This window comes from Ascidiella aspersa, chromosome 8 (assembly GCF_963924565.1).
Source record: "Ascidiella aspersa chromosome 8, kaAscAspe10.2, whole genome shotgun sequence".
Taxonomy (NCBI): Eukaryota; Metazoa; Chordata; class Ascidiacea; order Phlebobranchia; family Ascidiidae; genus Ascidiella; species Ascidiella aspersa.
This window is the reverse complement of record NC_139454.1, coordinates 15,692,947-15,718,069: the sequence shown is the minus strand read 5'-3', so window position 1 is coordinate 15,718,069 and position 25,123 is coordinate 15,692,947. Positions and strand designations below refer to the sequence as shown.

General features: G+C 34.9%; 1 protein-coding gene and 1 pseudogene across 1 annotated transcript; one reads left to right on the top strand and one right to left on the bottom strand.

The window, feature by feature from the left end:
• Positions 1-1,489: 1,489 nt before the first annotated feature.
• LOC146136300 (solute carrier family 22 member 15-like) lies at positions 1,490-25,097 on the bottom strand. The gene is made up of 12 exons (XM_083395269.1): positions 24,970-25,097; positions 22,476-22,592; positions 22,099-22,228; positions 15,599-15,763; positions 15,273-15,402; positions 15,086-15,192; positions 14,033-14,156; positions 9,110-9,250; positions 7,824-7,912; positions 7,427-7,608; positions 7,022-7,201; positions 1,490-2,268 (listed from the first exon to the last, which is right to left on the bottom strand). Exons 1-12 carry the CDS (start codon positions 25,051-25,053, stop codon positions 2,218-2,220), a joined length of 1,500 nt encoding a protein of 499 aa, XP_083251395.1. The 5' UTR covers positions 25,054-25,097; the 3' UTR covers positions 1,490-2,217.
• Positions 3,712-4,950, top strand: LOC146136301 (zinc finger BED domain-containing protein 5-like; annotated as a pseudogene).
• Positions 25,098-25,123: the final 26 nt, after the last annotated feature.

Here is a 25,123-nt window from a genome sequence, read left to right as displayed (position 1 = left end):
GAACCCATAACTTTTCTCGTTAACGAAAATTGTCAGCTATAAGGATAGCGCAGTAAAATGATGCCTTTGTTATTAAAGTTCAAGTAAAGACAAAGTTACTTTTTTGCTAAATAATTTGTAGGTAAGCGTCTGTTTATTAATCTAATAATTTGTAGGTAAGGGTCTGTTTATTAAAGAGTCCTGAGTTGAAATGAATTCAACTAACTGAAACGAAACATCAGCCTAAATCAGGGGTCGGCAACCTACGGCCCGCGGGCCGGACTAGACCCGCCGATGTGAATTATCCGGCCCGCCGGCTCTTTGACAAATTAGACACAAGTCTATTTGACATACTATTTGACTAACTATACGTAATTGCGAAAAAATTTCGTGCTTCGCGCGAATGTTCAAAAAGTATTAAAAAGTATTAAAAAATATTGAATATATATTTTTTAACATTTTTCCATTTTCGGCAATGTAATAAAAGCTTGCGAAAAATTTAGAAGAAATACCGGTCTACCAAAAAAAATCTTGCTCGCTACGCTCGTCAGCTGCGCCTTGACTTGAAACGCAGTTAACAAACACACGGAGCTAGACTAACTTTAAATGTTATCGCGTCCCTCAAAGTATTTTTATTACACTTTTCATTCGCTTTGCATCAACACTTTCCTGCCTCTGCAAATTAAATTAAACACGTTTTAAGTGCAAAAAATATCCAAGCATGATTCACAGTTGTTCTAACATTTTAATAACACAATTCTTAGTTATCATTTTGTGCGGCCCGCAGAGACCTTTTCAAGTTTGGTTTTGGCCCGCGACTAGAAAAAGGTTGCCGAGCCCTGGCCTAAATGATAAGCCAAGAGACGTAGCCACCGCGCGCGCCTTAACGTACAATGACGACAGTGGCCTAATTTCGAACCATTCAGTTGTTACGAGGCGCGGATCTAGGATTTTTTGTTTGAATATAGTTAAGTCGCACCGTGACATTACAAGGTTACGCCAAACTGTGTCCGAATGTATGACACATCAAGTAGTCTTCTCTGGAGGTCAAGCACATCTTCCTGAACGTACACGTCACGTCTACCAGAGTCCCTTTCATTTTCAGCAATGTCTACTATATTTTCAGAGGAAAGTCAACCTCTCATTAGATTCCAGAAGTCTTCTATATTAAGCTCATTAACTCCTATTAAGCTTAAACAGTTAGGCCTTGTCAGTGCACTTCCACTTGTGCTTAACAAACTCTTTCACTCATTTTGCTTGCTTATTCTAAAAAACGTCTCGTTTAAAGTAGATTTACTTACTTCTGTTTTGGCTGCCCCACTACGCCGTCTGATGTGTGCATTTATCAGCCTTGGTCTATATTACTATTTACAATTCATCCCTTTTTTCACGATTACTTATTTGACAACACATCGGTTAAGATGCCTATTTTTACCTTTAAGTGAAGACTGAAGATAATTTCAGTCAAAATCCAAAAAGTTAAAATAAATCTATCACAATTAAATAATGAAAAGACTTGTATTAGCTGCACAGCAAAATAACAATAACACGCTAGACCTCAAAAAAACTCTCACTAAAGTAATATCTCCTTGTGAATGGAGCAAAAATAAAATTAAAGCCTGGCTGGAAAATTATAGCTGAGGAAAGTTTAATAAAATAATACATTGTGTACAGTAGTGTAAGCCGAAAAAGTGTTCAGGTAAAAGGAATATTGTTAGTGCATCGTAAAGTTAAAACTGCTATTTTTTAGCAGCCAGATAATGTCTAAAAACTATATATTTTGTATATTATGGATATATTTTACTACTAAAACCTACTACCACCAATAACAACTTAACAAAAGGTTATTTTTTAGTTTCTACTGCCGTGCGCAGTTCAAATCCCGGTCAATGGTAAAAAGCACTTTTTAATATAATGGAGGCCTATATAAGCATTTACAAATCTTTTAACATATAACAAATAAGATTGCTATAGAGTAAACAGATTGGCTACATGTAATCGAGAAAGTGCACTATGTTACAGCACAAACAGAATACTCGGTAACGAATGTAAACTAACAGTAAATTGGGATAGTAAATCTACAACAATATGTGCAAGGCACTTTCTACCTAAAATAAACAAACGATACATGATAGGTAACATTTATCAGAGAAGAGGAATATAAAAATATGATTTAGGCGAATAAATATAAGCCAAAATATCTTGTGATTGTGGTACAGAAGATTCCCAGTGATACATTCAAAGTGGACTCGATTCCAACTCTTCTTCTGACAGTAGTTGTAAATGAACCTTCAAATAATTAACAATCCAGTAAACTCTTTTTGTTCAAGTATATATGTTAAAGTCGGGAAAAGTAAAAAACTATCTTTCTGTTCTTTAAATGAACTAAAATCTAAAAAGTTGAAATCTTATTTTTTTTTCAGAGCAACCTGTCACATTTTAAAAAGTGTGCCCCCTTCTGGTTTAAAGTGAAAGGCAACTTACAACAGATAAACAATTTACTGCTTTCTTGGCCGCCAGGCAAGATCATTTCGGTAAACAATAAAAATTGCTTTCAAAAGCGATTACGAATATACATCAGGGCGAATGGCCTACTGCGCACTCAACAGCTAGAAGGGTTGGACTGAAGGGTTGGACTTAAAGCCATTAAACTTTTTATGTTACAATATAAACAATTACATAAAATAAGTAGAAATACACAAAAGCTCGTTGGTTCTTAACACGGTATATCTTTATAAAATAAGGCGATCGAATATATTTAACTACAGGCAGGCCATGGAAACTGTGAACAGGGTTTCAACGTGACAAAACAATAGGAAACTACCCAACCGGCTAATTTTTTTCAACTGGCGTTAACTTTTTTAATTTTTTTTCAAGAAATACTGATATTTGGAGCTAAACAGTATGTTTTACCAATAGCAGGAAATTCTATTTTTATTATCTCGTCAAAGAACTCAAGACCGGTGGTGTTCAAATGGCGGATCTCGATCGGGATCCGAATCTTTAGAACATTTTGTGTGGATCTTCCAATGTAGTCTTAAAAATTTGCAGTATATTCATGTGGATACCAATTGTTGTATTGAACATTCTTTCCTATGTGCGTTTAAGACTAACCGTTCGTATTACGTCACAATGCGTTCAAGTCGGTCATTAGACATTAAAAGTTGCAAGGAAAACACGTGTGTTGTCGTTGAGCGACTGGAAAACCAAGCTAAAAGCGAAACTAATAGTTAAAACTTGTTAGCGTTAAAATTAATTTTATGAGTTTATAATAGCAAAAAAATATATGTATTCTTATACTTTTAGCATAATTTAATATTGAACAGAAAAAAAAGTTTTTGAGGCTGCCATTCTGTTCCCTTTCTCGCATCATTAGAGCTATTATCAACACGGTGAGTAAGAAGCGCAAAATTAATTCAGAAAACAGACAATTCAATAGTAATTGGACTGAAGAGTACTTGTTTGTGCTAAGCCCAAGTAATAAACCCAAATGCTTATTGTGTGACAGCACTTTAGGCATGATAAAGAGTCAAAACATCAAACGAAATTTCTTTACTCATCATACACATTTTAATGAGAAATCAGGCCTGGCTCATGTGCCAGAAAATAGAAATAAGTCTGCCCTTAAATAAGTCTGCCAGTTCTCAGAAACAATGCCTATCAACATTTGTGTCTGAACAATCAAAAGCCACAGAAGCAACACTTAGCATCAGTCACATTCTGGGCAAGCGGATGACATACAGTCATGCTGAAGTCGTTAAAGAATGCATTGTTGAAACAGTCAAAATCATGCATCCAAATAAGAAAGAAGTGATCACTAGCATGACAACTCTCCCGCTCTCCAGATTCACATTTACACGGAGATGCACTGATATCGCTTTGGATTTGCATGACCAGGTGTTGACCGAGGTCAAGGAAGCCGATTGCTATGCACTAGCTTTCAATGAATCAACATATATTACTAATTAATTGTGCCCAGCTTGTAATATTTGTAAGGTGAGTTGATATTATAATTATAACATTGGTTGTTAATGGATAATTGTATTGCTCCAGTGCCAAAAATATTCTGTATGTTTTTTATTATTTTGTAGTTATACACAAATTTGCATGCTTTCACCACGAAGTGTTCAATGAAGAACTGCTAACACTGATCACACTACATGACAATACTACAGCAGCTGCGATATATGATGCACTCATAAATAAACTTAAAGACCTTCAGTGCCAATTCAGAACATCTGCGCACTTTCCAATGATGGTGCACCCGCCACGATAGGCGAATGTCAAGTAATTGCAGGTGTAAGAAAACAGGTGTATTAAGTCAAGTATATTAAGTCTATTAAATATTTCATTGCAAAAAATCTGTATTCAATGACTTTATAGTAGATAACTCATCGAATTTTTATGAAGGTGTGGTCAGTGACTTAAGAACCGATGACTGTCCTGATCTGATAGGAATCCATTGCATCAACCACCAATCCGTACTGTGCCAAGCTGTCCGAAGGGCTTACGGCTGATGCAATGCAACTTATCAATAAACTTAAAGCAAACTCATCGCTAAAGCACCGGCAACTAAGGAACTTTCTAGATCAGCATAATGGTGATTTTTGTGACTTATTTACTTACGCATAACAACGTGCGATGGTTAAGTAAGGGCAATGCTTTGATAAGGCTGTGGGACCTTCGTAAAGAGTTGGTCATGTATTTGAATGAAAAGGGTCAAACTAGCAATCTGCTTGAAGGTAACAATCTATGTAACTTGGCTTTTCTTGCTGATTGTTTTACCCATCTAAATACTCTGAACTTGAAGCTTTAGGGCAAGGAGCACAATATCATTCAACTGTGGTCAGCAGTTGCAAACTGTTGCTATTTGTTTCGGATATTACCAAAAACATGCCCCACTTCCCGTGCTTAAAAGTGACTCTACAAGAAGATATATGTAAGGATCTGTCTGCCTTGTCGAATTTCTGAGCTAAATTGGACACTGAGTTTTGTAACAGGTTCAGGGAGTTTTATGAAATCAGTTCAGTTATAGAGCTAATCTCTCATCCACTGTCTGCTGATGTTAATGGCACTTAAAAACCCAACATTTCACTGAATATGCATTGCTGGTGTCTAAAATGTAGGTAGAACTGTGTAATCTTAAAGGAGATGAGATTTCTATCGCAGACCCAAATGTGTTTTGTTATCACTTGTAACCTTGGAAAGGTATCCAAATATAACCAGGCTGGCTAGAAGGGTCCTTACTCGCTTCGCTTCTACGTACCTTTGTGAGCTGTTATTTTCATCAATTAATTTTGTAAAAAACAAGCATAGAACGAGACTCACCAATGCTCATCTTCATGAACTTTTGAGGATATCAAGTAAGTGACAGAAAGCCCCGATTCGATGCTATTGTGAGACCCAAACCAATTCATTATTTTTCTCACTGAAACAATCTTGCAGCTGTAGCACACTTCACTTTTGACTTTTAGAAAGTTATTAGTATGTTGTTAGGTACATTTACATAAATAAAGCACGACAAAATTAAGCATGTTCAATATGTTTACTATTCGTATTTAGTGGATCATCATGTTGTAAGGTTTGGATTTTGTGGATCATGGCGGAAATCATTTGAACACCCCTGCTCTATAGGGTCCCATTAATTAAATCGCATAAAATGACAGAAGAACAAGTGGAAATGACAACGGTACTGGACAACCCTATTCGACTGCGGTTCAAGCTGCGGGAAACATTATTCAAGCTGCGGGAAACATTACGTTTCGCTTTACTGCTATGCTTGAACATCTCCTACACCCGATTGCAGTATTATATTCTCAAACGGGTATAGACGAGTATTGCACCGGCAGTAGAAAAAAAATACACGTAAATAATGTTCCACTATTTCCTTATAATTTCGTAGAACGACAAACTGCAGTACACTACATTCCAAGCCAGCGATAAAGTTTAATTTGTTACGTCCTAATACGCTTCACTAGGCTTGTCCCGACACAACAATTGGTCATATTAAAGTTTTGCATATGCGGAACAGTTACTGTAATGACGTGACCAGTATTTTTCCACATAACATATACGTGGGCCATCCTATCACCGTTTTATTAATCTCGAAGACCTCAGTACAAAATTCGCTCGATCGCATTTTCCTCGAAGGATGATGCAGCAAATAATTAAAGATGCGTCCCAGTTAAAAGACGGGCCCCGACAACGTCCGATCAAGAAAAAAAACGAACCTCGTAGTTTTGCCGCCAGCTTTTCCTTAAAACCAATAAAAACGAAAGGAGGCTGCAGCCCCCTGCAATGGTAGTATATAAACGACCACCAACATTGGGGGCATCGCAACCAATTACCAATCTAATTAAAAACATCAGACTATCCTAGCCCAGCCACTGGAGAATCATCACCATGCGGTAACTGCTGTCTGTATGGCCACTTTAAAGATAGTAAAGATATGGTGCCCAAAAAGCTCGCAACTCCAAATTATAGTGGAACCATTCAATTAAAACAGGTGCTTTGTTGCACCAACCACGGTACATTCATGGATTCTTGTAAACTTGTGGAGCAAGGTACGTGACACGTGGGACAAACCAAGAATTAGTTTTTAGTTTGATAGAGGGCCCAAAGAGCGATGTGGAAAACATATGACCGACAAAGCCGCTCTTTCATGGCACTATGTCGTTGAACACATGCCCAAACTTAAACCCGTCATTTTGCAGTGTTTTAAAATTTTTTTTTTAGAACAGCCACCAATAAATCAACTGGATTTTTGCGAAACTAAATGGTTAAAAATAACTAATGCCACTATAAACATACATAAATGATTTTACCTGGGATTAGATAGCACCTTTACGCAATGGCCCGGCCTGCCACAACGTTATAAGCTTCTCATGTTTAATTTTTCTTTTACGTATTTCTTCCTAGAGAAATTTCTTTATTTCCTAATGTGGAACCCAATTCAAGTTATGTCAAAGTAACAGCCATTCGTTGTGGTGTAAAGGACAACTTGCATATGACATAATAGAGTGATCTCATAATAAAGTTTTACCTTATCATCGTCATCTGCCGCATACTTTCTTCGTCCAACACGTTTAGGTTTATCTTTAATGTCATTAAGTGTGTCGGGGATTGCCAAGTTGAGGGTCTCTGGAAGCACCAACGCAACTATGGCAGCAACCAGGGATACGGCTCCAAACACGAAGTACGGAAAGGCAGGGCCAATTGATGTCTTACCAAAATAATATTCATTTATTACCTCCAGGATCAATATCCAAACGCATGATGAACACCAGGTACTTAAACTAAGTTATAAATGATCACACACAAAAAAACATAATTTACAAAAAAATTAAACTTTGAAATAATTATTATTTATTACCATCATTTAGTAATGTTAGAATATAAAAAAAATATATCATCGGCATAAATTATGAGGAATAATAACTGAACCTACCAAGTTGTTTACAAAAGGAGACAAGATTCCTCCTATTCTGGCACACATTGACGAGGTACCCATACCAACATTTCTTATCACAGTTGGAAAGAGTTCTGATGCATATATATAGCTGATTGAGAATGCAGCTGATATGGCCAGTTTACCGGTTAGACCCAACCCAAACTTAGCTGTTGAGGATCCTAAAAAAAGTATACCTATTGTAATTTCAATGTTTTATAAATATAAAAAAAGAAGTTACACATTGTTTTTACAATACACATCAAAGGTTATGTAGTTTGAAATACAACAGTGTTTTATAAAATGATTTATGCTTTCTAAAATTCTTCACTAAACAAGCCTATAGCACAGATTATACTACTGAAGCAAAAATTAAAACAATTAAGGCTAGTGTTACCATTGGGTGTATTATGTACAAACATAATTCCCATACAAGCTATTCCTCCAATAAAAAGCATTGATGAAAGAGTCCGTTTTCTTCCAGCCCTATTAAAATAACTTACTTCTTTTAAACAGAATGTATAATATACTACATTACCATTAAACTAATGAAGAAATGCAAATACATTAATATACTGGACGCAACACCAGTGGTTACCAGTTTTAATAAAATTTTGCCCCAAACTTAAATATAAAAACAATGCAACTTGGTCTATAATATTCGTTTGACGTTAACAGAGTAAAGTTATAATTTTCACAGTTCGATCAATATAATGAAGTGACAATCGGTCAGTCAGGGTTGCCATACCGTGATTATTTCTAAGATTTGTGCTTATTTTTGGGTACAGTGTCTTAGAAAACACGAATGTGCTTATTTCTAAGAAACGTGCTTATTTTAGAGTTGTGAGCCAAGTTTGTCTTATTTAAGTTGCTAAAAGTGTTCTTTATCAATTATTTCACTTTGACAGAGGAGTGGGGAGCTTCATTTACTTATATTTACCAGGTTCTTTGACCCAGATTATAAACAATGCATTATTATTACATAATAACAATGGATTGTGAAAGTAGTAAGCTGCAGTAGTAAGCAATTTTACGCGTTCATAAAGCAATATTGTGCAGAGCTACAGGCTTAGATAACCGACATGGGCCACAAGTCACATGCTAATTTTTATGTAGGCCCATCATAGTGGTCACTGCACAGTACAACATACCAAGTCGTTGTCAATTTGTTATGAGTGGCTCTTAACAGTTCAATAATTTTTGTATTTTTTGTGAATTTTGTGAACTAAAAAGCTCTAGCGTAATTCACATAGTATAATTAGTGATATGATAATATTTTATAAACGCCTCTAATTAATGTGGGTTTGGCGCCGCTTGGTCTCTTAATAAAAAGGTTTTACCAACTTCGATCAAATAACAGCATTATTTTCGCGCTTCGTGTGATTAAGCTACGTTTTGCGCATACAAAAATAGGTGTTTTTATAGGTTTTTATTTTATTTAATGGCATTATTCCTAAAAGCTTGCATTTCACCAATGGAATCCTGGATCTTGCCCTGGTCATCAGGAGCGTGCTTATTTTTTTGGTGTATCATGCTTATTTTTTGGTCTGAGCAGATGGTAGCCCTGGTCATCATGAGCGTGCTTATTTTTTAGTGACACATACTACCATGGCTGTAAAGTTAGGACATATTTTTTTACAAATAAATATATACAAAATAAAAAGTATACATTAAAATTATTACCATTTTCTATCAATGAGAAAAGCGCACAAAACATATGATGGAAGTTCAACAAGACCAGACAATGCCACACTCATGTATATGTTTGGGTTTAAATCAGATGCCCCCATCGTTAAACCATAGTATGAAAAGCTGCAGACAAACCTGAAGAAATACATCATTAAAATGTTAAGCCTAGTATAACATTTTCCTAATCACATAATAACATAAGATATATATAGTGATTTGCCATACATACAGGCAGTGTTTCCTCTATTTGTTACCACAGGTGCCAAAAAATTTGTGCAAGTGGCGAAAATCAGTGTGCAAAGAGTGTAAATTATCAAACGTAAAAGTGCCCAATATAGCCTGGTTCCGCAAAAAGACCTTTTTGGGTTTTGGTTAGTTTTTGTTAGTTTTTAGTCTGCTGCTGGCGTCTTACCACAGCGGTAGATTTACCTGAAGCGAAACACATGGCCCAAGAGAGACAGAGCAATGTGTGCATCTTAAGAGAGGTTTCACGAATAGTTTTAAATAGAAAGAAAGTCATTTTTATGCAGGCAGATAAAATGACTATATTTATTTGGAATATTGCATTCCAGGAGAGGTGATTTCGTTTGGTAGTTGGTTTGGCAGACTTAGCCAAGGGTAGCGCGCAGTAGACGCCTGAAGGACCACAATTATAACACACATACATGGTTTAACAGTTAAGCAATTTTTTACGTAAAACGAGTTACGGATTTTTCTTATGTTGAACGCCATTAGGTACTGGGATTACGTGTTTAGGAACAGGAAACTTACACAGACATCGTGCTACTCACCTACCCGAGAAGAATTTGATAGTGATTTAGGCCAAAGCTTTATTATTTTTTGCAGTGTGGTTAGCCACGCAAAATTTAGGAAGAGTTTGCAGAATATCACGTTTGTTGCAGCGGTTTTAACAGTAAACAATTTTAATTTTCAAACGTTTCTTTTGTTTGGTTGGACGCAGTTTAGTACCGGGATACATGTTTTTATGAATGGTAAATAATTGACATCGCCGGGACAACGCGAATCTCGACCTTGGCAGTTAGAATTAAACTAGTGAATATTCTATTTAGGGACAACGCAGGAAATTTCTTCTAATAAAATATAAAAAGACAATACTTGTATAATAGTATTTTGAGCAGTTTTTCGTCCGTACATAGCTTTCAACAAAGCGATTTGGGCACTCTTTTTGGTCGTATACGTAGCTCGATTAAAACTAATTTGAGCACTTTTTTGTCCGTACGTAGCTCGAATAAAACTAATTTGTGCACTTTTTTGTCCGTACAAAGCTCGAATAAAACTAATTTGAGCACTTTTTTTGTCCGTACGAAGCTCGAATAAAACTAATTTGGGCACTTTTTTGTGCGTACGTAACTCGAATAAAACTCATTTCAGCACTTTTTTGTCCGTGGGTAGTTTTGAGCACTTTTTTGTCCGTACGAAGCTCGATTAAAACTAATTTGGGAACTTTTTTTGTTCGTACGTAACTCGACTCATTTGAGCACTGTTTTGTCCCTACGTAGCTCGAATAAAGCTCTTTAAAAACTAGTTAGGGCACTTTTTGCAACTTGAGTGTAGTAAAGTAAACATAGAAGGGCGTATCTTTATGAAATCCAAAACCATTGGCAGCAGGTTTCTGCTTGTCGACCACTGTTCCGCTGACGCGCGTCAAAGTTTGAAAACCAGAGTAAAACCAGGATCAGACATTTTTTTTAAAAGATCCTGATTTTAATCTGGTTTTTAAACTTTGAATTTATTGTTTAAAGTAAACATAGGGTACGCAAGGTAATATATTTCATATTCCTTGCAAAATAGTGATCATGTTGGCTCCAGATACGACTGGAGATTTTTGCAAAAAAACATTTTAATTTTTTTTGTGTGCGTAAATTTCCAAACTTTTATCCGCAAAGTGGAAACACTGCATACAGGGTATATCCAGAAACGCAAAGAAGGGTTCCGAAATAGTTTAGTAAAAAACAAACAAAAGTAATTGAGTTTTTTTATAAAGCAAAGGGTGAGAACTGCTAGGCCAGCTTTGTAATCCATAAAGCAAGTCAAATGTAGAAAGCATGGAATATTATTATAGTGCGCCAAAATTTTGTTGTATGTGTTTGCAGTATACCTAACATTTATTTTATTTATTTTCTTCCTGCGTAGCACCAACATGTGTTTGTACCCTAGCTGTTAGAATAGGAGTTCTAGATATGCAGTAGTTAACAAGAAATAATGTGGTTAGATTTGCATGACTGCTCTGATAAAACAAACGTTGGGGAAAACATACAACGTTGCATTATATTGTAGTATACAAATTATTTTCCAAGTGAGACTGAGACCATAGCTATAGCATATTTATCGCGTAATGTAAAGGAGGCATCAACATTAATTAAAAAAACCTTTTTTTTTAAATAGTTATATATTATTTTAACAGAAGATTATTTATATTTTTTAAAGAGGGAAATAAAAATCTGCTCTATTTAATGGTATATTATTTTTATATTTAAAGCCCATTTGCTTTACTAATGCAAACAAATATATGGCGGTTAATCAGGCTACAACCAAAAAAAGTTTGAAGTGCTAAAAAGCTTAGGCGGTGTCGCCCCCTCGTGGGCGTTGGCGAGTTACAAGGGGGCGTTTTGGATCTTTTTTCATTTGGAGGGCCCTGAACGCACATAAGGGGCGTTACATAAAGGTTCTAGTCGCAGTACCATTTATAAAAGTTCACATAATTTTTTTTATAAAAGTTTACATAAAAACGTAACAAACAGCACTGTAGGTAACATTTAAGCTTAAACGGCAACTTTCGTATTGTGAACTTGTAGTAGTTTTCAGCCAACTGGTAACTTCTGGCGTAACAATTGGCTTTCTTAGGTAATGTTGTTGGTTGTTGGTACGTCGCGGAAAATGTTTGTATATTCAAAGCATGGGTTGCCAAACCTACGGCCCGCCGCCTCTTTGACAACTAGACATGAGTCCATTTCAAATACTTTTGACGAGTTTAACTACGTACGTGCAAAAAAATTTCGCGCTTCGCGCCAATCATCTTTCTGCTTCCGGTTAGTTTACGCTTTGATGCAGTCTTTTGAACTAGATCTGTGCTTCTTTACCGTTGTTGCGGCGTGTAAGGCTGCCAAGTGCGTCGCGGACAAACAGAACGTATTCAAAATCATTGGGCCTATATTTTTTTAAATTTTTTAATATTTTTTGGCAATGTAATAAAAACTAGCAAGAATTTTTTTCAAGCAATGCCGTATACCCCCCAAAAAATCGCGCTCGCTTCGCTCCAGGTGCGCCCGGACCTAAGAAGGTTAACAAACACTGAACTAGGCACCATTAAGGTTATCGCGTTTTCTTAAAGTAGTTTTATTACACTTTTCATTAGTAGTATGGATGACGAACTGTGGACTCGAATTTTAAACCGAACAAACGTGTTTTTTTCGCGCTTCGCGTCAACCTCCTTAAATTTATTAAACACATTTTTACGCTCAAAGAAATCCGAGGCCCGCCTGATTCACAGTTGTTCTAATATTTTAATAACACAATCCTTGTTAACATGTTGTGCGACCCGCAGAGACCTTTCTGAGTTTAGTTGGTGCCCGCGACTAAAAAATGTTCATGACCCCTGATTTAAAGCCTTGGTGCAGAAAGTTTTTTTTCCTGGTAGTGACATAACCTTGTGAAATAATGTATGTATATTAGGAATTAATCTTTTATGTTGAGCTAACGACAAAACTGAATTTCATTATGAAACAATGTTGAATCGTCAGATATTTTAATTTCAGTAGCACAAAATACTTTGCACAAGTGTGTGTTAAACCTTAACGCAATTATTATTGTAGGTAAGTTATTTGTTCTGTTACCCACATGCCTTAGTTATTTTGCAGACAATATGATGTTAGATAACGATTAATATAATACTTTACTGCAGAGCAAGATGAGGGGGCGATATGAAATTATATGGAGCCTAAGGGGGCACTGGTGTAAAAAGGATGGGAAACACTGCAGTAGCGCAGGTTCCTTTCTACAGGTAGAAACAAAAAGATACTTGCTTTTATTGTTACAAACAATTTAACAAAATGTTATGACCAGTTGACCACTTTTTTAAATTACAGTCTGGTATTTACTATAAGCCAATCCATGCTGAATAAACCACTATATTGTAAGAAATACCCAAGACCAAAGGGTTGTAAGTACGGCCAGCAAAAGTCAATAAAGTTAAAATTTTTTAAGGACCTCGTCTGACCACGAATCAAAGAATAAAGTTGTTTTCAGCATCTAGGGGACTGTTCATAAGAAGTTTATACGTCAAAATAAAGGTAAAATTTACAATAAAGTTAATTTTTTTTAATAAAGTCAAAATTTGTCAAATTATGGGTTTTGACAAAGTTTTTGTGTTTCTTGAGAATAATTTTTGTAAAAATCGTCGTGGAAGCGTTGTAAATCAGGAACTGCGACACAATTAAACCATATCAACCTATAAAAGCAGGAAATATGTAACAATGTCCACTTGAATCAGCAGTAACTTTTATCGCAAATTGTCCATTTTTTTATTTATTTTTACATATTTAAACAATTCTTATAAAATACTTCATCTTGATAAACGTGGTATTTTCGAAGATCAACAGTTTGAATTTTAGGAATAGCCTACTGACATTCTGTAATACAAAAATGCCTTCAATCTAAATCTATCACCAAAAAAACCCGACACACTTTTTTATAATCTATAAAACACCTTGACTTTGCGACAAAATATTACGTTTGGGTCTGAAATCGACAAAATATTATGTTTGGGCAACTGGCATCAGTTCAAAGAAGAAATGTGGCCTCTACAAACAATCAATTTTTTTAGGTTAAAATAAAGTTAAATTTTTTTTTTTTAGGTTAAAATAAAAATGGCCCTAGTTATAAGTAACAATTACCTACCAAAGGTAGCCCATAGCCAAAGTTCGAACTGCAATTGTTTGAAAAGCAAACAAGTCTTTAATTGTGTATTTCTTTCCTTTTTGTTTTCCAGCGGCTGATTTAGGAGTTAAAATAATTAAATCACCTAGAAAACACAAATATCTTCAATTGGACTCCAGCCATAAGACCAAAATAAAAACAATTAAAACACAGTTCGAAATAAGACCAAAATAGGACTAGTACCTAAAAGTCGTAGTACTGTCTAAATCCAATAAGTCCTAAACCTGACGGAAAAGGCCTAAACAACACTTTACCTAACCCCAAACTCCACCCAGAAGTACATCACTAACTGCCCTAATAATTTCAACCCTAACCTATTTTTAACCCCACTGAACACCAACCAATAACAGCAAACAGGGCCAAAAACCTGGTGCCTAAAACCCTAATGATGCTGGTCAAACTAGGGCGTCCAAACGTTGCACCCAAAACGGCCGATGCCAGACCGACGACCCCTGATCGTCCCATACCTTCTACCTACTACAGTTACAGGCGTTATTTTGGCCATTTAGGCCTTATTTCAATGAATTTAGGAGGTATTTCAGCAGATTTAGGTTTTATCTTAAAGACTAAGTAGATATTTATGCTGTACTGGATATTACTGTGTATTCGGCTTTATATTTCATTGTCTTAGTACTATGGTTTTATAGATTTTTGTGCTTCAGTTATTGTTGCTTTTTAGGTCTTATTGTGTGTTCCCCTTCAATTAATGGGTCAACAAACTACGGCCTGTGGGTTAGATCCGACCTCCTACCCAATCAATTCAATTCTATCAGCCTGTGGCATATTTCTCAAATGTTTCCTTAAATATATCTTATTATTATAGTAATTAAGCTAAACCAGGTAAATACAATTATTATATCCGGCTCATGCTCTCCAAACTTTACAGTTTAGCAGCCCTCAAGCGTTAGTCTTGAGATACAGGGCCTTTTATGAAAAAAAATTGTTACCTTATTTCATAAAACATAACTAAGTAATAATTTATCTAATAAACACATGTTGGAAAAAAATCCTCACATTCTTTGGGTGACCTGCCATTGTACTTTGCAATGTAGCGCAACACATCCTCAGCCTGAGAAGTCTTGCCTTGCGAGTATAGCCATCTGGGTGACTCAGGAACAAAGCTAAAGTGAGACATTTAAATATGTGGCTAGTCTATATCAATTAATAAACAACCAAACATGCATCTTTGTAATCAACCTACAAAAAGCCTAGACAAAGAATTACTCCAGGCAAGGATGTTACCAAACACAGGTCTCTCCAGTTGGTAAATATACTTGCAATAGCAGCTAGGAGGGCAATGCCAATAGCAAATAATGCAGGTACAATATTTCCTATAAAATAGGTTTCAGTATTTTAATATCCTTTTCAATTAGGCTGTTTAAATTAACATATTAGATTCAAATCAACATTTCATTACAGTATGTTAGTTTGTACACAAAATCATACCTTTTAGGTAATTTTTTGTCAAACATGTGTCTTGTAGAACTAATCACAAATAAAACTTTTGAACTAGAAAAGGCATGATACCTGAGACTGTCCACACAGTAGAGCCTAGCAATTCTTGAAGTAAAACAAATGAAACAAGTACAGTTCCTCCTTCAAAGATTCCAACAAAAAAGCGAATAGCGATAAAGGTCTGATAGTTGTTTGCAAAAGTTTCAATAAATGCAGTGAACACTAACATTCCATAAACTGAAAAAAAATAGATAAGACATATTCAAACAAGTGTAGAGCTATGGTATTTTATTATTCGTTATTTTGCTATGTCCCGGACAAATATCCTAGGCAGATGTTGCATGGTAGTTTAACAACCATACCAGTTTTCTTTTTACCCTATGTAGCATATGCCTTTTTACGGAGTCCTGTCCGACAAGACACCACCACTACATCTTCTACAATAGATGTATTTAATTTCCTAATGCAAATTCTTAATTTTAAAACATGTGTAGTGACAGAACTATTGCTCAGTTAAAAGCTTTGTAGGATTGGGAATTTGCACTCGCCCACTCGTCAATGGTAGTGCAATTAGGCCTGGTTGTGATTAAGACATCCACTTGCCCAACTGGGAGTTTCCTCAAGCAAAAATTGTTTGATGATGATATGTGACTAGGGATGTTGAAAGTAGAATATTAGGTGTCAAATCTTATAACGAATCCAGAAATTGAAATCCTAATATATTTTTATAAACCAATTTTTTAACTTCTATTTTCTTTGCTAGGGTGGCAGGGTCAGGACTGCGAAGTAATAAAGAAACTGAAGAATTGGTTACTATTAAAACCGCCGCAATAAATGCGAAATTATGCGAACTCTACCTAAATTTTGCAAAATAACATAGTTCAAGAAATTCTTTAACATAAAAGTCTTAAGTTGGAAACAGTAAAATTTATTTTAATTAAGGCGCTATACTTGATTTGATTTTAATATCCACATAGGTAATTGCGCTTGAAGTTTTTATACAATGCAACTAAGTATGTAACCAAAAAGCAAATTTTAAAGAAACAAATTCAAGTAGACGGTGGTGCGGTTGTTGTATATTTAGTCAGGGGGAATATTTTCAGGGCTTGGTGTTTTTTTTTATTTTAAATTTTTTTTTCTAATTTTTTTTAATTTTTTGATATTTTGTATTTTGTAATGTACATTTTATATTATATATTTTATATTTTTTTTCTTAACTTGCTTCTGCAAGCAAAAACAGATATGGGCCGAAAACGTCCCCACTTAACTTCTGGCTTTGATGCGAAAGGGGTTCAAATATGGCGTCGTAGTATTTGGGAAATGATCAAAACATATATTTGATAAATACAATTTACGTAGATAATGCGTACAAGCATGTTATCACCCTTTGGCCAGCTAACATGTTTAAAAAGCAAATATTATCATTCTCTAATGGTTTAACGTCTATGGTTTGCAATACTTTTGCCAACTTTTCCTGGGTAAATTTTTACCATGTCTTTGTCCGAGCAATATATAAAACAAGTTTATGTGCCTAATAAACCACCTTTTAAATAGAAAGTTTTGCGAATTCAACTTCATACCACTCTACGCCATGTCTGAATATTTGAAAGTTCTACGATGTATACCTTTTCTATAATGCTTCGGACAAAAATTGGTCTGAAACATACCAAGCAAACCATAAAAACCAAAAAAGAACTAGATGGCAGTCGTTAGCTACAAAGTGCTAAAACGCAATATTTCAGGTTTTTACCCCCCAAGCAAAGGCCCCTGGGGGTGCAGCCTCATAAACTTTTACAAAGCACCTACATACCACTCTACGCCATGTCTGAAAATTTGAAGGTTCTACGATGTCTACTTTTTCTATAAAGCTTCGGACAAAAATCGGTCTGAAACATACCATAGGAAACCAAAAAAGAACTAGACGGGGGTGTGGTTGTTGTATATTTTGTCAGGGGGTATATTTTCAGGGCTTAGTGTTTATTTTTATTTTTTTTTAATTTTTTTTTTCAATTGATTTTATTTATTTTTTTTTTTTTCAATTTTTTTTTCATATTCATTTTTTAATTTTTATTTTTTAGTTTATACTTTTTATTTTTTAATATTTTGCATTTTGTATTGTGTATTTTATATTATATATTTCGTATTTTGTTTTTCATTTTCCTTAACTTGTTTCTGCAAGCAAAAACAAATATGGGCCGAAAACTTCCCCACTTTGATGCGATAGGGGTTCAAAAATGGCGTAGTATTTGGGGAATGATCGAAACATATATTTGATAAATAGAATTTACGTAAATAATGCGTATGGCCATTTTATTACATTTTGACCAGCTTACGTATTTGAAAAGCAAATATATAATCATTCTCTTAAAGACTTAAAATGGTTTAACGCCTATGGTTTGCTATACTTTTGCAAACTTTTGCTTGGTAAATTTTTACCATGGCTAGGTCCGAGCAATCACTGTTAAAACAGGCTTTAAATCTGTAGTTTCAAACAATATGAAAAACACTATTATGTGCCTAATACGCAAACTATTAAATCGAAAGTTTTGCTAGTTGTTTAGGCCTGATATTGGTATGTTGGTTGGAGCAACATGCACAACAGGTGGTAACAGAGAGGCGTACACTGCCTCAAGTTTCGCATTTAAATTTGCGACGGAAAATACACGCTATTGACACTTGATTATTAGGCGAAGCTTATCGCGAAGTAATTGGTCGCCCGAAAAACCGCTGACTCCGAATTTAAAGCAAGCATTATAAATGTGTCGCCGATATTCTGCTTTGAACATCCCTACTCGCAATGCTTCCCTGCGTTAATTGCACGGTGGGCGAAACTTTATTCACGGCCTTACCTCTTTTTGTATTACCGCGACAATACGATGAAATACGATTTGAAAAATATTTGAAAAAACGTATTTGGAGAATATCTGCTATTTGCACCTGTTTCGTATGTTGCTTCATTCCACCATATCAACAAACAATTTTAAGTGGTGTTGGCCTGGTGTTGGTATGTTGGATTGGTAACATGCAAAACAGGTGCAAAGAGAGAGAGGTGTATATTGCCACCAGATTTCGCATTTAAATTTGCGGCGGTAAAATATGTTGTTTCTTAAGAGCATTTTGTAATTTTACTGAAGAGAAGCCTTTTTTTTAAATGCCGCACTCGCCCAGTTTTGGACACGGCACAATAAAACGCAGCAGGCGTCCTATCGCTTCGTCGCTTCACGAGCTGGACAAAGCAAGCGAATATGAACGAATTCTGTATGGAAGTTTTTCTGCTGCTAGAAGGCAGTCGTTAGCTACAGAGAGCTAAAACGCAATATTTCAGGTTTTTGCCCCCCAGTCAAAGGCACCTAGGGGTGTAGCCTCATAAACCTCGACATTGCACCTTCATACCACTCTACGCCATGTCTGAAAATTTGAAGGTTCTACGATGTATACTTTTTCTATAAAGCTTCGGACAAAAATCGGTCTGAAACATTTTCGGGCAAAAACAAGATATGTCCCGAAAATAAATTTTCGGCCCATATAACTAGACGGGGGTGCGGTTGTTGTATATTTTGTCAGGGGATATATTTTCAGGGCCTGGTGTTTTTTTTTGTTTTTTTATATTTTGTATTTTGTATTTTGTATTGTTTATTTTATATTATATATTTTTTTCCTTAACTTGTTTCTGCAAGCAAAAACAGATATGGGCCGAAAACTTCCCCACTTAACTTCTGGCTTTGATGCGAAAGGGGTTCAAGTATGGCGTCGTAGTATTTGGGAAATGATCGAAACATATATTTGATAAATAGAATTTACGTAGATAATGCGCACAAGCATGTTATTACACTTTGGCCAGCTAACATGTTTAAAAAGCAAAAATAATTCTCTTAAAATGGTTTAATGTCCATGGTTTGCTATACTTTTGCCAACTTTTACTCGGTAAATTTTTACCATGGCTTGGTCCAAGCAATCACTGTTAAAACAGGCTTTAAATCTGTAGTTTCAAACAATATGAAAAACACTGTTATGTACCTAATACGCAAACTATTAAATCGAAAGTTTTGCTAGTTGTTTAGGCCTGATGTGGTTGGAGCAACATGCACAACAGGTGCTAACAGCCTCAAGATTTCGCATTTAAATTTGCGTCAGTAAATACAACCTATTGGCACTTGATTATTAGGCGAAGCTTATCGCGAATAATTGGTCGCCCGAAAAAACGCTGACGCCGCATTGAAAGCAAGCATTATAAATGAGTCGTGGATATTCTTCTTTGAACATCCCTATCCCCAATGCTTCCCTACGTTAATTGTACGGTGGGTGAAAGTATATTCACGGCCTTACCTCTTTGTGTATTACCACAACAATACAATGAAATACAATTTGGAGAATATTTGAAAAAATCGTTACTCGGTAAATTTTTACCATGGCTTGGTCCGAGCAATCACTGTTAAAACAGGCTTTAAATCTGTAGATTTAAACAATATGAAAAACACTATTATGTGCCTAATACGCAAACTATTAAATCGTAAGTTTTGCTAGTTGTCTAGACCTGATGTTGGTATGTTGGTTGGAGCTACATGCACAACAGGTGCTAACAGAGAGGCGTGTACTGCCTCAAGATTTCGCATTTAAATTTGCGGCGGTAAATACAACCTATTGACACTTGATTATTAGGCGAAGCTTATCGCGAAGTAATTGGTCGCCCGAAAAAACGCTGACGCCCCATTTACAATAAAGCGTAGCAGGCATCCAGTTGCTTCGTCACTTCACGAGCTGGACAAAGCAAGCAAATATGAACGAATTCTTTATGGAAGTTTTTCTGCTGCTAGATGGCAGTCGTTAGCTACAGAGAGCTAAAACGCAATATTTCAGGTTTATGCCCCCCAGTCAAAGGCACCTAGGGATGCAGCCTCATAAACCTCGACATTGCACCTTCATACCACTCTACGCCATGTCTGCAAATTTGAAAGTTCTACGATATATACTTTTTCTATAAAGCTCCGGACAAAAATCGGTCTGAAACATTTTCGGGCAAAAACAAGATATGTCCGGAAAATAAATTTTCGGCCCATATAATAAGAGCAAAAACAAGATATGTCCCGAAAATAAATTTTCGGCCCATATAATAACGGCAAAAACAAGATATGTCCTGAAAATAAATTTTCGGCCCATATAATAAGAGCAAAAACAAGATATGTCCCGAAAAAATTAATTTTCGGCCCATATGATTCTTTGTCTTGTGGAATTAAATTACTATTTTTACACAGTTTTTTATACAATGCAAAAAAGTAAGTAACGAAAAAGCAATTTTGGAACCACTCACAAACGTAAAAAGTCTCAAGTTGGAAACATTAAAATTTATTTTTTAAAGTAATATACTTAATTTGAATTTGATTTGTATGTCCCTGCAGGTAATTGCAGTTAAAAAAAAGTTTTGTGCGGTTACGTTAAGAGATTTACGATATGTTGCGCACGCCCATGGATAAGCAAGCACACTTTGGCGTCGCCGGTCTTTTTTTTGCCGTTCTATCTAGTAGGTGACAATGTGGTCTGTCTGCCATGCCAGCGACTAACCGGGCGAACATATCGCGATCGCCATCCGCCAGTCAAACTAACCCATTTATAATAACAGATTGAAATAACCTGGCAAATACCCTATTTATTATGACCCAATTACTTTTACAAACCGACTTTAAAAATATGGCCCTAAAAATACTCCCTGACAAAATATACAACAAGTAACTACCAATCTAGTTAATGTATGGTATTGTTCTTTATTAGATGCTATAAAAACAAGAAGTTGACTTTTTTTCTTGTTTTATTTTCTTTGTTTTTTTTTCAGAATAATGCCAATAAATTGTAAACTGGTTCAGTAAAAACTAAACTGTTTAGTGTGTCAAATGTAATATAATGGAGCCGGAGTAAAGGCAACTTTAAAAAAAAACTGCAGCTACTGAGCCAGAGCTGAAGCCTTTGAATATTTATATGATGGCTTTGGCTTTGGCTCTGGAGCGGGAAGCATGTTATACATATATGTTTATAATTCAGAAGCGCCACATGAAGATTCAATGTCAAACCACTACAATTCCTGTGTGCATTAACCAAACTAAATATATACTGATGTTTTGGTTATTCACTGCAGCTTTTTAGGTTAACTTACTAAAATATATGTACGTATATTGATGATGAAGATGACTAATGGATGCAATCTCTGTTAAGTTTTTTTCTTCAAACCGGTTATTATATTTTTTTCACAGCAGACATGTTGTTGTATTATGGAAGGGGGTCAACCTGTGGCTCGCAGCCACATGCAGATTTTTCCCCAGTGTGGCTCTTAAGTTCATGTTGTTTTTAAGATTTTTAGGACAACAATGTTTATTTTGTTTGCTTAATGTACTGATTATTGTATTAATTTAAGCAGTACTGCAGTAATTAATAATTCGCTACAATATACTATACTCAGTATTGTTAGTGTTCAACATTTTGATTGGCCATTTCTGATCTAGAAGGTCAGTTAGTGAAAATTTGCAAAACCATTTAACTACAGAGTAGGATTAATTTTAAAACTTAAGAATTCTTACACTCACCCTTATAAAGTACTGACTTCCTTCCGTATATGTCAGATAATTGGCCCATCAACATATTGCCTAGTAAAACCCCAAACATAAATATAGACTGAACAAGACTTGTTATCCAGAGTTTGTCATACAATCCCCACTTTGAGTAAAATAAAATTATAAAGCATAATATCGTAATATTAATAACTTATAACTACTTTTTAATGCCACTATATAACAGAACTTTGCCCCAAACTAAAAAAATTAAACCACGCTCAACAAATCTAGTCAATAACAAAAGGGTATATGATAGAAAAAAAAATTAAGTTCAACTGCCTTAAAAACGAACAAGTTTCTTATATTACAAATTTATAATAATAGCTATAATCAACCAAAAAGCTACAAACTTCTGTAACAATGGTTGTCATGTGTAATCCCACTTTTCCTCTTCCACCAGTTGAACTGTTTAATTTTGGTGCATATCCTACAAATGTATTTTGTACCATTTGCAACGCAAGAAATGTCTAAAAAAAAATATTTTAAAATATAAGTACCTTTTACTGGAAACAATTATTCTTGTATGTAGTATACCCCTTTTTATATGTTCTTTGCAACTTTATTCCTTTGTCATGTTTTTTTAAACACTTATAAGTAGGGCGATTTTTTGACCTAAAAAAATAGAAATTTTGACAAACTTTGAACTAAAAATATATTTGTTTGACAAAATTTGACCTATCAGAAATAAATTGATTTAAACAACATATCATTGTTTGAGGTAGTGCATTAGTGCCTTGAAGTCGTCAACCACTTATTTTTGATGTATTACTGACTACCGGTGAAACACAATTCAGTCCTTTTTTCGGTTTTACGCAATACTCTTGGGAATGTGTAGTTGATATTTTTGTCATTTCAAACTAAAAACAAGTATAAATATACAAAAAAAAACAAGACGGTGGTTATTTTAGAAATATGTTGTGTAAACAGTTGAAATACAAGGTGTAAAAGTTAAAAATTAAAAATACTGCTTAATACATTTGTCCAAATCAGAGATACACACTTATATATAGCAAAAACAAAGTTCGAGCTGAACCTAATGCGATAAACTAAGTCTGGGTGGTTATTTCCACCTGCTTGCATATACCGTATATATATTGCTTTAATAAAGATATAATAGAGTTAAAAAATTTTTGAATATAATTCCAAACTAATTATTTATGATAAAACATTAACTGAACGACAATTTCAAAATTCTGACTTAAGTTTTTTTAAATTTTGTTAACGGTTATGTGCATTCTAATCGATTTTGACTTGAAAGAATTTTGACAAATTTTAACCTAATATGTAAATTTTGACTTTTTTTGACAAGTCAAAAAATAATCGCCCTACTTATAAGGTTTTGATTAAAGTCATATTTAAGCGGCCCGAAAAAAAACATTTTTTTTGGACACATGTTGTTTTTGTCCAAATTATTATTATTTTTTTTCAATTTTTTTGTGGCTCAAGGAAAAAAACATAGTCAGAACATGAAATTTTCACAACTGTTAGAAACCCTTTTTAGGGGGGTAAAACTGTCATTTTTTGTTACTTATGGTTTTAAGCACTTTTCAGAGATAAAAAATATAAAAATAATCTGATTTATTTATGGATGATCGATACATGACATATACAATGCTAAGTAACAAAATTTTAAACCTTACCCCTGAACTGTTCATCCGGGGGGTCAAAATGCAAAACACTTTGGGAAATTTTAATGATATATTTACACCAAAAGGAAATGACATAAAAATCTAAAAATTTCACAAATGTTAGAGAACCATTCAAAGCTGTTGTTAAAATCAACATCTCACCTCTTGGAAAAAGGGGAGTATTTTAGGGGGGCAAAATTAAATTTCGGCCGTTTTTGTGTTTAGAGGTGTCTAAAAAACTAAAGAAAACATTGTTAAATAGTTTTCAATTATAAAGACAAATTATAGGTTGCTTCACAGAAAATTTTTGAGCTTCAACTCAAAATAATTAACCCATGGGGGAAAATAATTAACCAAAAATATAGAAATTAAAGTGATTTTTTTAAGGAATAAAAATTGCAAACAGAGTGGTGTACACTGCCTGGCAGATTTTTCATTTAAACTTGCGGCGGTAAAATATGTTGTTTTGTAAGAGCAATAAGTTAATTTACTAAGAGAAGCCTCTTTCTAAAAGACAAGTCGCACGCGAAGAGACACTTTGCACAATGAATGTTGCATGCGCTGGACAAAAAAAGCACAGCAGGGAGCCAGCCGTTTCGCGGCCAGAATAAAGCAAGCGATATGAACGAATTCTGTATTGAAGGTTTCTGCCGCTAGATTGGAGTAGATAGCTGTAAAGAACTAAATCGATTATGTTACAATATTGACTTTTGTCCCCATGAGAGGCGTATAGGGGTGCAAGAAAATATTGTCAAATATTTTTTAATTATAAAGACAAGTTATAGGTTTGCTTCGCAGCAAAATTTATATTAAGACCACTGGCAATCAATCTTGTAAAAGTGCACCATATCCAACCTATAACAAGCAACTTCGGGCCACATTCGCTTTTGCCTGCTAAAACACCGAAACTGGAAGCACAACATTGGGAGTATATGGACACTGACAAATAAGACCCGTTTAAAGAATATAGAATAACTAAGGAATAACACCCTGGTAAAGTATAGTGGAACTGCGCTATACCCCCCCTGGTATAATATAGTAGAACCGCCCTATAACCCCCTAGCAAAATATACAAAAACCGCACACCCTGTCTCGTTTTTTTTCACTAAAGAACAATGCAAGGTAACTTTGCCGAAAAAATTAGTAAGCACTTAAAAAAACAGATTATTTAACCAGCACATTTTATTTGGCAAATAATGTTCTAAAAAAAACTTACGTTCATTAAAGCCAAAGAAACAAATAAGAGCACTTGAAATCTTCCGAAAGAACCAACTTTACCAAATGCCTGTTCAACATCCATAGTTTACAAAAAAGTTCAATATTAATTTCTAAAATATATTGCCTGTGTTTGAAATTATAAATGTTAAACT